At 38.4% G+C, this 13796-nt stretch overlaps 1 protein-coding gene across 1 annotated transcript in view; it reads left to right on the top strand.

The window, feature by feature from the left end:
• The window catches only part of ADAM9 (ADAM metallopeptidase domain 9), a 91720-nt gene that overhangs the window by 7683 nt on the left and 70241 nt on the right, over nt 1-13796 (top strand). The window contains exons 2-3 of the mRNA XM_055416634.2: nt 3705-3802; nt 6588-6646. Coding sequence (XP_055272609.1) covers nt 3705-3802; nt 6588-6646 — 157 coding nt within the window. The remainder of the gene's footprint in view (nt 1-3704; nt 3803-6587; nt 6647-13796) is intronic.

Below are 13796 nucleotides of genomic sequence, written 5' to 3'. Positions count from 1 at the left end.
TGCCTGAGCCTACTAACATTTATATCCCTGCCTGTAATGATTTACTTAAAAAATCTTTCATTTTGAAATATTTACAGAATCTCAGGAAATTCATTGAAATGCACAGAATGATTGACTTTTTATCACACGGAGCTTCTCATCTGTTACCCATGGAAGGCATTTTATTCCTATCATTACTTCTAGAGTGACTGTCCTAGTAGTTGAACAAATGACCATGATCTAGAACAAAAATATTAAGGGAATTTGAGAAAACTGAAGACCCTTCAAAGGTTTATTTTGGGCGAGGAAATAGTCCTATACCTCAGTTAATTTAGGATTAAGGATATTTTTACTTAGCGCTTTGAAACCTGCATCTGTTAAGGCCATGGATTTCTTTTGAGATGGCTCCCAACTGACAACTCCAAATGTCTGAGGGATATTTTGTCGTAGTGTGTCATAAGGACGCCCTCTGTCAACCAGCCCCTGATTGCTTTTGTGAGCATCGGAGTTCGTTTTTGGTGTTTTTATGTAATGACGTGAAGCCCTGTTTAGTTGCTGTTATGCCAAACAGGGTAGAGTTTGAAAACTGTTAGTGTGACGTGTTGTACTGAACATGAAATAAGTTATATTTTCCTGTTTACATTGTATCTTTAAAAATTCCAAACTAGGCAAGATTATAGACATTTTAATGCACAGTGGTGTTTTGTGGAAGGGTCACACAGAGTCGGACACGACTGAAGTGACTTAGCAGCAGCAGCAGCAGCAGACTTCATTTTAATCTGCATTTGAGACCTCTGAGGGACATAAGGCAGTTAAGGAGTGAATGACCATTAAGAGTTTGGATGGAAAGGAAGTGAGTGGGAGTAGAAGGTATAATCTAGATGTGAAGGTAATGAGACTGATGGTTTGCCATCAGGTGCTGAGATGCTAGATAGTCAGTACTTTAAGTAGTTTGTGCTTTTTTTTTTAAGTTGAAGAAACACCTTCCCCCTCCCCTTTTAATTTCAGCAGTAATTTGGGGTTTGAGAATATTCATTATAGAAACAAATTCAAACAATACAGTCAGGCTTGAGTGCAGGAAATAAAAGTCTGAGTCCTTATCTCATTACTCCCTAGTTCTATTCCATGGTGGTAACCGCTTTAAACAAGTTTGGTATGTTTACTTATGATACTTACATGTTTGTTTATGACACACCTCATATATGGGGAAGGAAATGGCAATCCATTCTGACATTCTTGCCTGGAAAATCCCATGGACAGAGGAGCCTGGAGGGCTGCAGTCCATGTGGTCACAGGAGTTGGACACGACTGAGCAGTTAAACCAGTAAGCACTATTGTCTCAGGGCTTCCCAGGTAGAGTGGTAAAGAACCTGCCTGCCAATATAGGAGACATAAGAGACATGGGTTCCATCTCTGGATGGGGAAGATCCCGTGGAAGAGGACATGGCAACTCACTCCAGTCTTCTTGCCTGGGAAATCCCATGGACAGAGGAGCCTGGTGGGCTACAGTTAATAGGGTCACACAGAATTGGACATGACTGAAGCAACTTAGCATGCACCATGGTCTCATATATAGGATATGTGTTGTAACGTTTCATAGAGATTATAAATAACACAGAGTTTATAAAGTGAAGGTAAAAATAAAAGTCTCTCCCTTCTCCCACTCCCTATAGATTACTTTTAAAAATACTTTAAAAATATTAGTATTTTATATATTACTTTTAAATATATTATTTTACTATAAGAAATTTAAACATACACAACAGTAGAGTAAAGAGTAGTAAAAAGGAAAAAGAAAGAAAAAAAAGGGACTTTCCTGGTGGTCCAGTGGTTAAGGCTCTGCATTTCCACTGCAGGGGGCGCAGGTTTGAGTCCTGGTCAGGGAACAAAGATTCCTGCATGCCGCAGCCAAAAGGATTTCAATATAATTAAATATAATCCAGATTTTAATATAATTTCATATGTGTCTGATACCTCAAACACACACTGAATTATTTTGATGCAGATCCTGGATGTCATGTCATGTTGCCCTTGAATATTTATAATGAATCTCTATGACATCAGGACTTTTAAAGAAAACCTTATCCACAGTATGCTTATTACACTTTAAAAAATTAACACTAATTCCTCAAGATTTTCACATATCTATGCAGTGTTAAAATGAGACTGTATCAGATGCCAGCATGGGGGTGTGTCTTCCTAAGGGATTTATATGGCCTGTTTTAATTATGTCCAAATTTTGCTTAAGTGATGACTTAATTTTTTTATAGTTACGTTATTTTTCAAATAATACATGATTATTTAATACCTTTGGTAATTTCAAAAATACCAAATGGGATCCTAATAATAAAATTTTGTATTTATACATAAATCCTGCTTGATTACTTCAATGACAATGAAACAAGATGACTTTGTGCTCATTGTTTTATTTACTTATTTTCATTTTTATTCTTTTAGGTAGATCTTACTTTTTAAAATTAAAGTATAGATGACTTACAATACTGTGTTATTTCCAAGGGTACAGCAAAGTGATTCAGTTATATATGTTCAGATTATTTTCTACTATAGATTACTATAAGATATTGAATTTAGTTCCTTGTGCTATACAGTAGCACAAGGTCCTTTTTTTTATTTTTATTTTTTTAGCTTTTATTGGAGTATGGTTGATTTACAATGTGTGTGTTTCAGGTGTACAGCAAAGTGATTCAGTTATATGTATATGCATGTATATTCATTCTTTTTCAGATTCTTTTCAGTAGTTCCTTGTTGCTGTCTGTTTTACATACAGTAGTGTGTATCTGTGAACTCCACACTCCTAGTTTACCCCTCTCCCCTTTCAAGTGATGATTTTAGAAGCCAGGCCCGGTTTAGCCGTGATTCCACTTTGTGGTGAGCTGTGCAGGTTGGAATTGGGAGAAAGTCTTGTATGATGGTTCTGAGTTCTTCATTTTTTATACATTTTAACTGTTGAAGTTTTTAGAACAGATTAATAGCAGTAATTTCATTGGAGATAATTGCTACATTGTTAGGTGTTTACTTATTAGAGTTAATACATCAGGCATTAAAAGTAACTTTTTCCTTTTATTGTCCTTGACCATTTTGTAGGCATCCCCATACCATCTCGGGATGTCATTCATCTTGGGTGAAGGTGGGAAATGAGAGAAGTAGACAGAGCCTTCCCTCCATTTCCCCATGGGAGCATTTTTTCCCCCTTGTGTTTATGTTTTAAGATTTCTTTTAAGACAGAGGGTTAGGGTTTATAGCTAAAAAATTGTTTGAAAATGATTGCTGTGTATACACTGTTTGGGTAAAGGCTGACGTCCTTGTTTTTAAGAAATACATTTCTTCCCCTTTATACTATCTAGTATATTGCTATTTTCCTATAAAACTTTATATAAAACTGAATATTTTATTTTTTATTACTAAGTTTTTATTTTCCTATCTTTTGGTTGTGCTGCATGGCATGTGGAATCTTAGTTCCCTGACCAGGGATCAAACCCACACTCCCTGCATTGTCAGCATAGAGTCTTAACCACTGGACCACCAGAGAAGTTCTAAAACTATACAAATTTTAATGTGAGAATGTCAGATGATTTTTCTGTGATTTGAACATTCAGCTTTTTTCTTTTGTGAACGTTTGGCTTTTGTTTTCCGTTGTATTTTGAGGGGAATGTAGTTTTCCAGGTTCAATTGTTATGTAATGTTTGTTGTTCTTTATTCTGTAGGCTTTCAACAGACCTCCCATCTCTCTTCTTATGAAATTATAACTCCTTGGAGATTAACTCGAGAACGAAGAGAAGCCCCTAGGCCCTTCTCAGAGCAGGTAAGTTATCTCTTGAGATATATGTATGTATTTCAGTTTCACTCATTTTAAGACAATAATGTTATTTTCATCAGTGATGGGTTCAGTGAGTAATGTTGGCCCATGCTTATGGCACTCGTGTCCATTGGACATTATTCTAGTAAAAGTGACATATTGATTCTTAGTAGCTTGTTTTTTTTTTAAAGACAGAATAATCAGCTTGAAACATAAGTGGGTGAAATAGTTAAATAAAAGTCAATGACCAGTCTAGGATGCTGGTTACATAGACCTCTGACCCCTACCTGACTGGTGATGGTTACAGTGGTCTTCTTACAGCAGGAGTCCACCTCTCTCTCAGTGTATGCCAGGTAGAGTACTGCATGCTGAATCGTCACTGACGCTGGAGAATGTGTGTTAATGCATGTATTTTATATCTGGGAATGTTTGCAAAAGTGAGTTTTATTGCCATATCGGAAGAAACATGCTATACTAACAATGCACAACAATTATTTTTCAATACTATTTTTCTCTTACTGTAAAGTTCAGAAATAATGTATTTGGATATCAACTGATTTTGCAAACCCTTCAACTTCATCGAAGTATAATTTAACTTTATTATGTTTTACCAGTAACAAGTGATGAGGATAAAGAGTTTAGCTTATTACCTCTGAACTGACAAAGTGTTTCTAGCTGTGAGTTAGGTCGTGCATTGTTTAGGGACTAGGCAGAATGTAAAGGACACTGGAGTTAACATCAGGAACTTTCAGAGTTACCCCCTCCCCCTGGGCTTTACCATGGATTGGGTAGATCATTTGTCTTCATTTACTTCTTTATAAGTAAGGAGTATATAACTCTAAGATCTCCTTCCAGTGGAACGGTTTATAATTTTTCCTTGCTTTGATTTGAACTGGACATTCTCCTCTTTAATTTTGTTTTGCCTTTTTAATTTGTGTTTTAATTGTTATTTTCCCCCTTCACTTAGTAGCATAGGGACAGTGTTTTTCTACTTCATCGTGTCTCTGATGATCTTCATCAGCTTTGCACTCATAGATACTTGAGATTGTAGTGAATGTCCCGCATGTACCCTGATAAATAGTTGGGAAAGAGGTGGAAGCACCATTTAAGCCCTGGGGGTATGGTGTGAACAAAACAGGCAGAATTATGTCCCTGTGGAGCTTCCATTCTCATGGGAGGAGAGACAGAGACAAATAAGTAATATAATTGTAAGATTAATAATAGAGATTACTTAAGATGGTAAAGAGCCCATCTGCCAGTTCAGGTTAGACATGAGAGATGTGGGTTTGAGCCCTGGGTCCGGAAGATCCCCTGGAGGAGGAAATGGCAACCCACTCCAGTATCCTTTTCTGGAGAATGGGCAGAGGAGCTTGGCAGGCTGCAGTCTATAGGGTCGCATGGAGTCGGACATGACTGAAGCGACTTAGCACGCACACGAGATGGTAATAATCATTGTGGGGAGCATTAAAGCAGCAAGGAACTGGGGAGTATTGGAACTGGGGCTGAGGGGTAGGAGGGTTTGTGTTTTTTAATAGCATAGCCCGGGAAGATATTCCTAAGAAGGTAACTCTGTAGGAGAACAAAGACGAGAAGAAAGGGAATGAGCAATGCAGGCAGCTATTTGGGGGAAGAATGTAATATCATAAATCCTCAGAATTCTTCTCAGGGGAGATGACAGTGGTGTTTTTATATCCTATATTTGCCCCAGAGCAGAAAGGAATAGAAAGACACATGCCAAAACTGTGCAAAGAGATTGGTGTTTCTGCTGCCTCTGGAGATGGAGGTCCCCATGCAGAATTTGGAAGTAGAACCCCAGGACCTGGATCCGGTCTCAGCCTTAGGAGTCAGATGCTGAAGTGCCTGAGGAAAGTGGATCCTGCTGTTTCTTGGCAAAGTGTTCACTTGGAGTCCAGAAGCAGTAGGGAGGATAATAAGCACTTATTGTTTAATTATTGCTTAATTCTAATAATAAGGACACTTCTGATTATATTATTGTTCATTGAGTCCCTCCATGACTGTCTTTTTTATTAGAATTAAGTTTCTAGAGATCACATTAAGTGCTTCCGGCTAATGAAATGGTGAGTCACTGGGGAAGTTATTTTAATGTTTGAGGTAGAGAAGAGGATCCCACAAGCAGAGGATGTGTAAGTTGACTTATCTCAGTTCTTTGATTCTGAGACACAGTCTTTGTGAGGTACACTGTTATTTAATTGCCAGTAATTAAGAAAGAAACAGACTGCTTCCAGTTAGACTACTTGGCCTCTGTACGATGTGTGCCAATTTCAGAGGTGTTCACAGAGATGTGAGAGGGAAAAAGTAGGTTTAGAGCCGATGAAATGTGTTAAGTCCTGTGAAGATGTAAAGTCATAAAAGTGTATTAATTTCATGTAGCTTTCAGATACCCAGAACAAGGGATAATCTTTTGAAACTTAGAGGTTCATTAGATTTAAACAAAAGGAAGAATTATTTTTTACTATAGGTAATACAGGAATGGACTTAGTAAAAATAATCCCTGAAGTTATAGCTCAATTGCAATTGTAAATGAATTGAAGAAGACTTTAGGTGAACATGCGGGTCGTTTTCCACAATAGGTTATTAAAAGAAGGTAGGGATGATCAGAGTCTATTTTTATTATTTATGGGCATATTTCACGTTGTTTCATAAAAGAGTTCCAGTCAGTGCCAAATTATTTTCATTCAGGATGGAATTTCTAGTGTCCTTTAAATACCTGTTGTTGCAAAGTTATTTAGAAGATAGTGTTTTATTGTTCTTTTCTCCTTTGTGCATTTAGGTATCTTATGTCATTCAAGCTGAAGGAAAAGAGCATATAATTCACTTGGAAAGGAATAAGTAAGAAATTTAATTTACTTTGCCTTTTTGGTAATTTTTTTCTTTTTTCAATACTATATGGGTTTCTTTTCTAGTTAGATATTGCTTAGAAGGTTGTTAAAAAGGTGAGACTAATAAGAGTAGAAGTATGGAAAAATCCCTACAATTTTGCATTTCCACTGACACTTGAGCAAAGGAAAATAAATCTAAATTAAAGGAAGAGAAGCTTGTACTTAAGAAAACTTTTAAAATCATGACTGGCCCAGGAAACCACTGAGCAGGTGGTAAAGAAGTCTTTAGTAGCTTTATCTGTCTGCTAGAGCTGCCACAGTGAAATACTACAGTCTTAAACAACAGACACTTATTTTCTCCCAGGACTGGAAGTCTAAGATCAAGGTGCCAGCATTAATGTCTGGTAAGGATTCTCTTCTTGGGGTGCAGACCCTTCTGGCTGGCACTCACGTGGTCTCTCCTTGGCCTGCGCACAGAAGCGGGGTAGATGGAGGAGTGAGCTCTTTGGTGTTTCTTCTTATGAGGACACTAATCCCATTGGCTCAGGGCCCCACCCTTATCACCTCATTTAACCATAATTTCCTTAGTGGGCTCCATCTCCAAGTATAGCCACACTGGAGGTTAAGGCTTCAGCATAGGAATTTTGGAGGGGACACAAGCATTCAGTCCATAAGGGTGGTCTCTCGCCCTCCTTTTTAGTTTTGGCATATTTTCACCTGATCCTGCCTTGGTAATCTGTGTACTTCTGTTGCTTTTTTGAAATTCTGTGCTTCTGACTATGCTGAGCCACCCACTGTCTTGTGGCCCATCCTGCCCTGCCCTCCCTTTTCTTATGAAGCTAAACTTCCAGTATCTTTTTGTGAGAGATTTCAGAAAAAAGCCGCCTAATAGACCCATTTACACGGAGCTGTGATGACGGGATGTAAAGTGCTGCTCAGAGATGTCTTCCAGAACCAGTAGCAGCAGCTCTTGGGAGTTTTCTGGAAATGCAAAGGCCACCCCTGGAATGAAGCAGAATTTGGGGAGGTGTCACAGCCATCTGTGTTTTAATAGCCTCCATCCCGGGCAATTTTTTACTGACCCTCAAGTTTGAATAACACTTTTTATCTTAGAAGAGAATGCCGAGCTGAAGAGAGTGAGATCTCTCTGGCAGGGCTTTTGGCACTGCGACAGATACTTTGGGACAGAGAGGCTTTTTGTGTCCTGGGCACCGTACCTGGTACTTTTAATTGTATTACTTATTAATTTTCTCAGAACTCCTGAGGTCCAGCTTGTCTCCAATGTAATGATGTCATTGTGTACAAGAATTTTTAATAGATATAAATATTTTCTCCTACTCTTTCTATAGGAAATGCAAATTAAAATGATTTCAACATAATAGCAGTTTCTTATATTCGCCTAGTTTCAGCTTATAAAGCATTTTTCCTCACCTGTATATCATTTATTAGACTGTCACATCAATTCGATAATAGAGGAATCTTGTGGTCTTTGCTGTATACTCAGAATGCTGAGGTTCAGGAAGTTTACTTGATTTACTCAGCATCACATAGTTTGTAAAAGGGGCACACATCCTTGTCATTTGGCCTCAAGTCTGGTGATGTATATGTGTGTGTGTGATGTTGTGTCTACATTCCTATGCTTCTTGAATTGGGGGGGCAAATGGTACTTTTCCAGGCATTTGTTAAGAGTTGCCAGGTCTTTGAATGTCTTTGAGAAGCAGTCATCAAAGCTAATGATCACTAGTGAGAAAGAGTTAGGGACGATAGCCTGTTATGGCTCTGAGTGAAGAAGTGAGTATGTTTGAGTGCTTTTTTTCCTCCCAGGGCCTAACTTGTTTTGGACCCTGAATCTCTTGGTGAAAACAATGAAGCCTCCTTACAGAGGGATGTACATAATTACTTACGTTGGGGTATTTGGCCGGGACTGGGGGGTTGTGTGGCAGAAGATAGCATACCTCTTCTCTCCTTGTGCTGAAAAATTTAAAGATACAATAAAGGAGTGAGTTAGATAGAAGGTTAAAATATCCCTCTCATGGTTGATGAGGGCTGAGTTAGGGAATTTACCAGAGAATGAGAGCCCAGTGGACCTGCGAGTCCTGAACCCTGGATTAGGCAGATTCAGCCACTCACATCAGCGCTGCACCATGGCAGTCCTTGTCCTCGAGGAGCACGGTGGAGTTTGTTCCCACTGGCAGGCAGAGACTTCTAAGGAGGAAGAAGGGCAGAGCAAGGCCAAGTACCCTCTTCAGTTTATTCTTTTTAAATACACCACCAGAGGGAGCAAAGAGTGTATATGTTGGGGAGAGAGAAGAGGCAGGGCAGTGACTGGACACGATTGGATAACTGAAACGACTCAGGACTCCACAGGCTCCTCCCGCGCTCACTCAAGGAGACTTTCATAAAGGTAAAGGGGACAGGACTCAGGACGAAGACAACAGAGGAAATCATCGAAGGTTCAAGAACTTCCAGGCAGAGTCCTTCGGGGTCCTTTCTCAGTTGTACAGATGTGCATGTGTCTTCAGATTACACATCACTGAGATATGAATTGTCACCTTTTCAGGCTAGCCCAGGCACGTGTTTACCAAGGGGGTCGTTTTATACCACACGTAGCTAAAGTCAGGCTATGTAACTGATTAAACGGCATACCAACCATCCATCTCTCCATCTGTTAAAACAGTCTAGATGCCTGGAGATTTAGAGCCTTAAGAGTTGCATTGTAAACCACTAGCTGGCACCTTGCATCCCTGACTTGTCTGTAAGCCCTGAAGATAAGTATATTGCTGCTCCAGTTCTTCTGCGAAGGATGCAGAACCTTTGCATGACCTAACTTTGATCTGGCTGCTTAACCTTCTCCTGGGCCCCATCTGTACACTTTGTTGGAAAATTCAGTTTTAGCAAGAACCCTGCTAAGTGAGGTTAGCAAGAACCCCCCACCCTCAGTATCTGATCAAATTTCTCATCTTCCACTATCCTTCCCAGGTGATATCTGATCACCATGGTCTGTCTTCAGTAAGAATCCTTTTGATTGGTTTAGCCAGAATCTGCTTCACCCCGGTGTTTCATCTTAGTAATTTTGTACCCACCGACCTCTCATTGGGTACACATTCTCACCTGCCCATGCTGTGCTTGGAGTTGAGCATGACCTCTCTCCCCGACTATAAAATCCCATTACAGTGGTCCCCATAACTTCTGCCAAACTCCTAAATAAGATTGGCCTCACTGTCTTTAACGAGTGTCATGGAATATTTTTTTCTTTGACAGTCATGGTGGCATGACTCAGGTAGGATCAGATTCATCACTGGACCCCCGACCTCTCACTCTGGACCCTAAGTATGCACCTTCAAAGCCCTCATCTTCAGTCCTGACTGATCGGGGATCCATTGGTGAGTCTGACTTCTGAACCTTTTACCGAAACTGGTAAAGACAGACTTGGTTCTTAAGGTTTTCCAGGCTTCTTTTGACACGTACCTCCTGGGCTGGCAGCTCTCCTTGGCTCCTTGTTCTGATTGGGGATTACTCCCTGGCTCCCTGGGCTGGAAGTCGCTTCCTCTTGGCTCTATGTGAGGTCTCTTTTTTCTCTTTCTTTTATCTGGCTTCTCCCATTAGAACTTCTCAGCCAACTAAACCATCTCTTCTTCCATCCTGCTGATTCTCTGCTATGCCAGCTCTGGCTGCTTCCTTTCTTCTTAACGTGTTTTGCTGAGCATAATTTGGAACTTTGTTGGTGTCTTTGGGAAGCTTGAGAGCTTCCTAGATTGACTGTTCCCTCCTTGTTGCTGCTGCTGCTCCTTCCTCTTCCTGCTGCCGTCAGTGTCCCCCCAAACCCTATTCCCTCGATCCTTCAGTATTCCCTAGCTCCTCCACTTCGAACCCCCACCTCCTGCATCCCTCTGTCTACCCCTGACAGACTTCAGACTTTCCCCTCCCACAGCAGCGTGTCAGCTTCCCACAGTTGTTTTCATTTTTAGTTCCTTGCCGTCCGTCAGGGGCTCTCATGAAACTCAGGTAGCTCTGAAAATTACTTGAGTCTGAAAAGAACAAATGGAAATTGGTTGTATGACTCACATGGGTTTTGGAAACATCCAGAAAGCAGTTAGGTGTCTCCTCAGTCACCTGCCTAAACGTTCGACCACAGCAAAGGAAGATCATGCACCATGGTGAAAGAAACTCTTAAAAATCTCCTCCAGAAATCCTAGTAGGCAGGCAACCTTGACTTGTTTTATTTGCCAGAGTCAGTTCAGTTGAAAATACAAAATGGAGATAAACCACTGAGATTATATTGCTGCTTTACTAACTCATGGCTAAAATTTTAAAATGAAAACCATGTTTTCTATTTGTGTCTCTCTGAATGTTTATATATGTCTGTGTATGTGTACATGTGAGATAGTTTATTCCTGCTGGAAATGAGTCACATTAATTTATAAAATCCCTTAGATATCCAATTCAAATAGGTTTAGAGGTGGAATGAGCACTTTCATAAATTATTTCCTTAAAACTCTCGGGAATACAGACACTAACCCAAGTTTTTTTTTTTTTTTAAGTTCACATGATCTCGAATAATCTTTTTGCTGGTTTTTATAGTGTAGATACAATTGTTGGTAAACTCTGACAACTTCAGAGTTGTCAGTATTAAATACGTAATGTAGATATGCAGTTTTTTTCTACCTTTGTTTACTATAAACTTATGTCTACCAGATGTTTAAGATTATAAATTATAAATCAACCCGAAGAACAAGATATATAATAAAAAAGGAATTGCTTGATGTCAAGCATGCAGTTAAAAACAAAGGGGGAAGAACCATAAATATATTTTTTTTTGCTTTTTGCTTTTTTTTGTTTTTGAATACTTGCCTGTTTTGTCAATAAGAAAAACAACTTAAGATGATGAATTGCTATGTTTAATTAATGGCTCATGAAATTTTCATGACTCATTCAAGAATAATTGTTCAGAACAAAATAAATATATGTAAGTGGCATAGAAGTTAATAAGTGAAATTTTCAATGGTAATTAAGATTTATGTCTCCTTAAAAATGGTTTCAAAATTTTTTTTTCATAACTTGAAATCTAAAAGCTATACTTAGTTAAAGATGGATTATCACTGACTAGATAATTTCCAAATAAGATAGAATATTGAAATATTAGTTGCTGAGGAGAAATTTAATTTTATTTACTTTGGCATCTTGTTTTTATGTGGTATAGAGAAGCTAAATATATTTGTGTCTCTTGATAAGCATGAGAAATTATACTATGAAAAAGATACATCTCGAGAAATTATGAAATGACGTATTTATAAATTTTCTACAGAATGATAGCATGTAGCAGACAGGAGAAGGAAATGGCAACCCACTCCAGTGTTCTCGCCTGGAGAATCCCAGAGACGGGGGAGCCTGTTGGGCTTCCGTCTATGGGGTCACACAGAGTCGGACACGACTGAAGTGACTTAGCAGCAGCAGCAGCAGCAGACAGTTTGCAGTTGCCTGCTTTTTAGCTTTTACTGAAAATTAGGATTACTAATGACTAAAATCTAATCAATATACATAAATGAAGCTATTAGGAATAATAAAGGTAAAGAAAACAAACTATATGCAAGGAAAATAAGGTGTATTTTTGATAAGGAAGGATATAAAAGATATGTTTTGCTAAGAGAAAAAGAGAATAATTTTGTCCCAAAGTAGAATAAATGGTTGTTCCAGAATGACAAAGAAGAAAAATGTGGAATAAAAACTGAGTGATATAAAAAAATATGTGGAAAAGGGATCTTGGAAAAAAGAATCTTTCCTTGTGTGGTCAAAATTGGCTACTGTTGGATTTATTTGTAAAATTGGCTACTGTTGGATTTATTTGTAAGGTTTTTTGGTTTGTTTGTTTGTTTAATTTGCCTAGTATTAATAGTACATTGATGCAAAATCAGAACTTGGTTTTCTTTTTCTATTAAAACAAGGTTTCCTTAGATTATTGGTGTAGTTGTTTTTCCTTACGTTTAAGTACATAGCTTGAGAAGATAAGATGTGTTTTAAGATATTTCCTATGTGACATGTATTTTCAGGTCTTTGTGTGAGAAAACCAAATCTTCTCAGTATTAAGAGAACTAAGAGTTTTTTTTTTAAATAACTGTGTTACTTTCTGTGTTTGTCTTTGAAATTTTTTAATTGTGACTTTGGCTAACGGACAGTTAAGTGTTGTTTCACAGTGACACTTGTGATCCAGTTTAGTCAAATGTTGAAACCTTTTGGCATGTTTGACAATTTCCCCAAATCAAGTTCTAGTTGGAGTCTTTTTGACCTCAAACTAACTTTGAGATTTCTCAAATGGATCTTGGAAAATCTCAAAGGATTTGTCTCTCTCCTTACAAAAAGGGATACTGAACTAATAAGGCTTATTTGATATGTTAACGCATCTTATTTTTCATGGCAGTATAAGTTATTTGCATAAGTCAATTAAAAATCTGCCCTTGTTGTTACAAGAAACAATTGGAAACCTTGGTTTTATTACCAAGGCTTTTATTGTAATGTTATATTTGGGAATGATGTGTGTTGAATCAGATATGACCAGATAGCTTTGAGGAACTAAGGTTGACTCTAAGAAGGCAAGCTGTTTGTACAGCTCCCCTTGGAAAAACTGGCCTGTTCTGGCTTACAGGATTTCCTGCCTTACAGGTGAGTAAAGAAGATCACTTGTGGCAGGGCCAGGAACCTCAGGATATTTGGGGGACCTCAAGAAGAAGGTTTACCCAAATATATAGATATTGTAGGCATATCTGGTAGCAAGTTTTTGACTTGGCTTCCTAGCCTTAAGAGTCTTTGGTTCCTTCTGAAATGCTCTAGCAAAGCAAATTCAAATGAAATACTATATGGTCAATCACTATTTTTACTGTGCTTATGTGAATAACTAGGCCAAATTTAATGAAACCAGACTTATGTGCAAACAAATTAGTCTTACTTTATCTTTCACAGAAATGGGGTGACTATAGACAGAATGTGGGGTTTTTTTTGTTTCAGTGGAAACCTGTAGTGAACGCTGCTTTCATCTTGCATATTTTGCCAGCTTTACCAAATCCCGATTTCTTCTAGTTTCCTTCAGTATCTGGCTATAACCCTCTAAGTTATCATTTCCGATTTTTATCCTTTCTGACTTGGAGTTATTGAGAACTAAAATCGCC

Source organism: Moschus berezovskii, chromosome 26 (assembly GCF_049115385.1).
Source record: "Moschus berezovskii isolate FMDL1 chromosome 26, NW_MosBer_1.0, whole genome shotgun sequence".
In the NCBI taxonomy this organism is placed as follows: Eukaryota; Metazoa; Chordata; class Mammalia; order Artiodactyla; family Moschidae; genus Moschus; species Moschus berezovskii.
The sequence above is the reverse complement of the archived record's forward strand: the minus strand, read 5'-3'. Positions and strand labels throughout refer to the sequence as shown.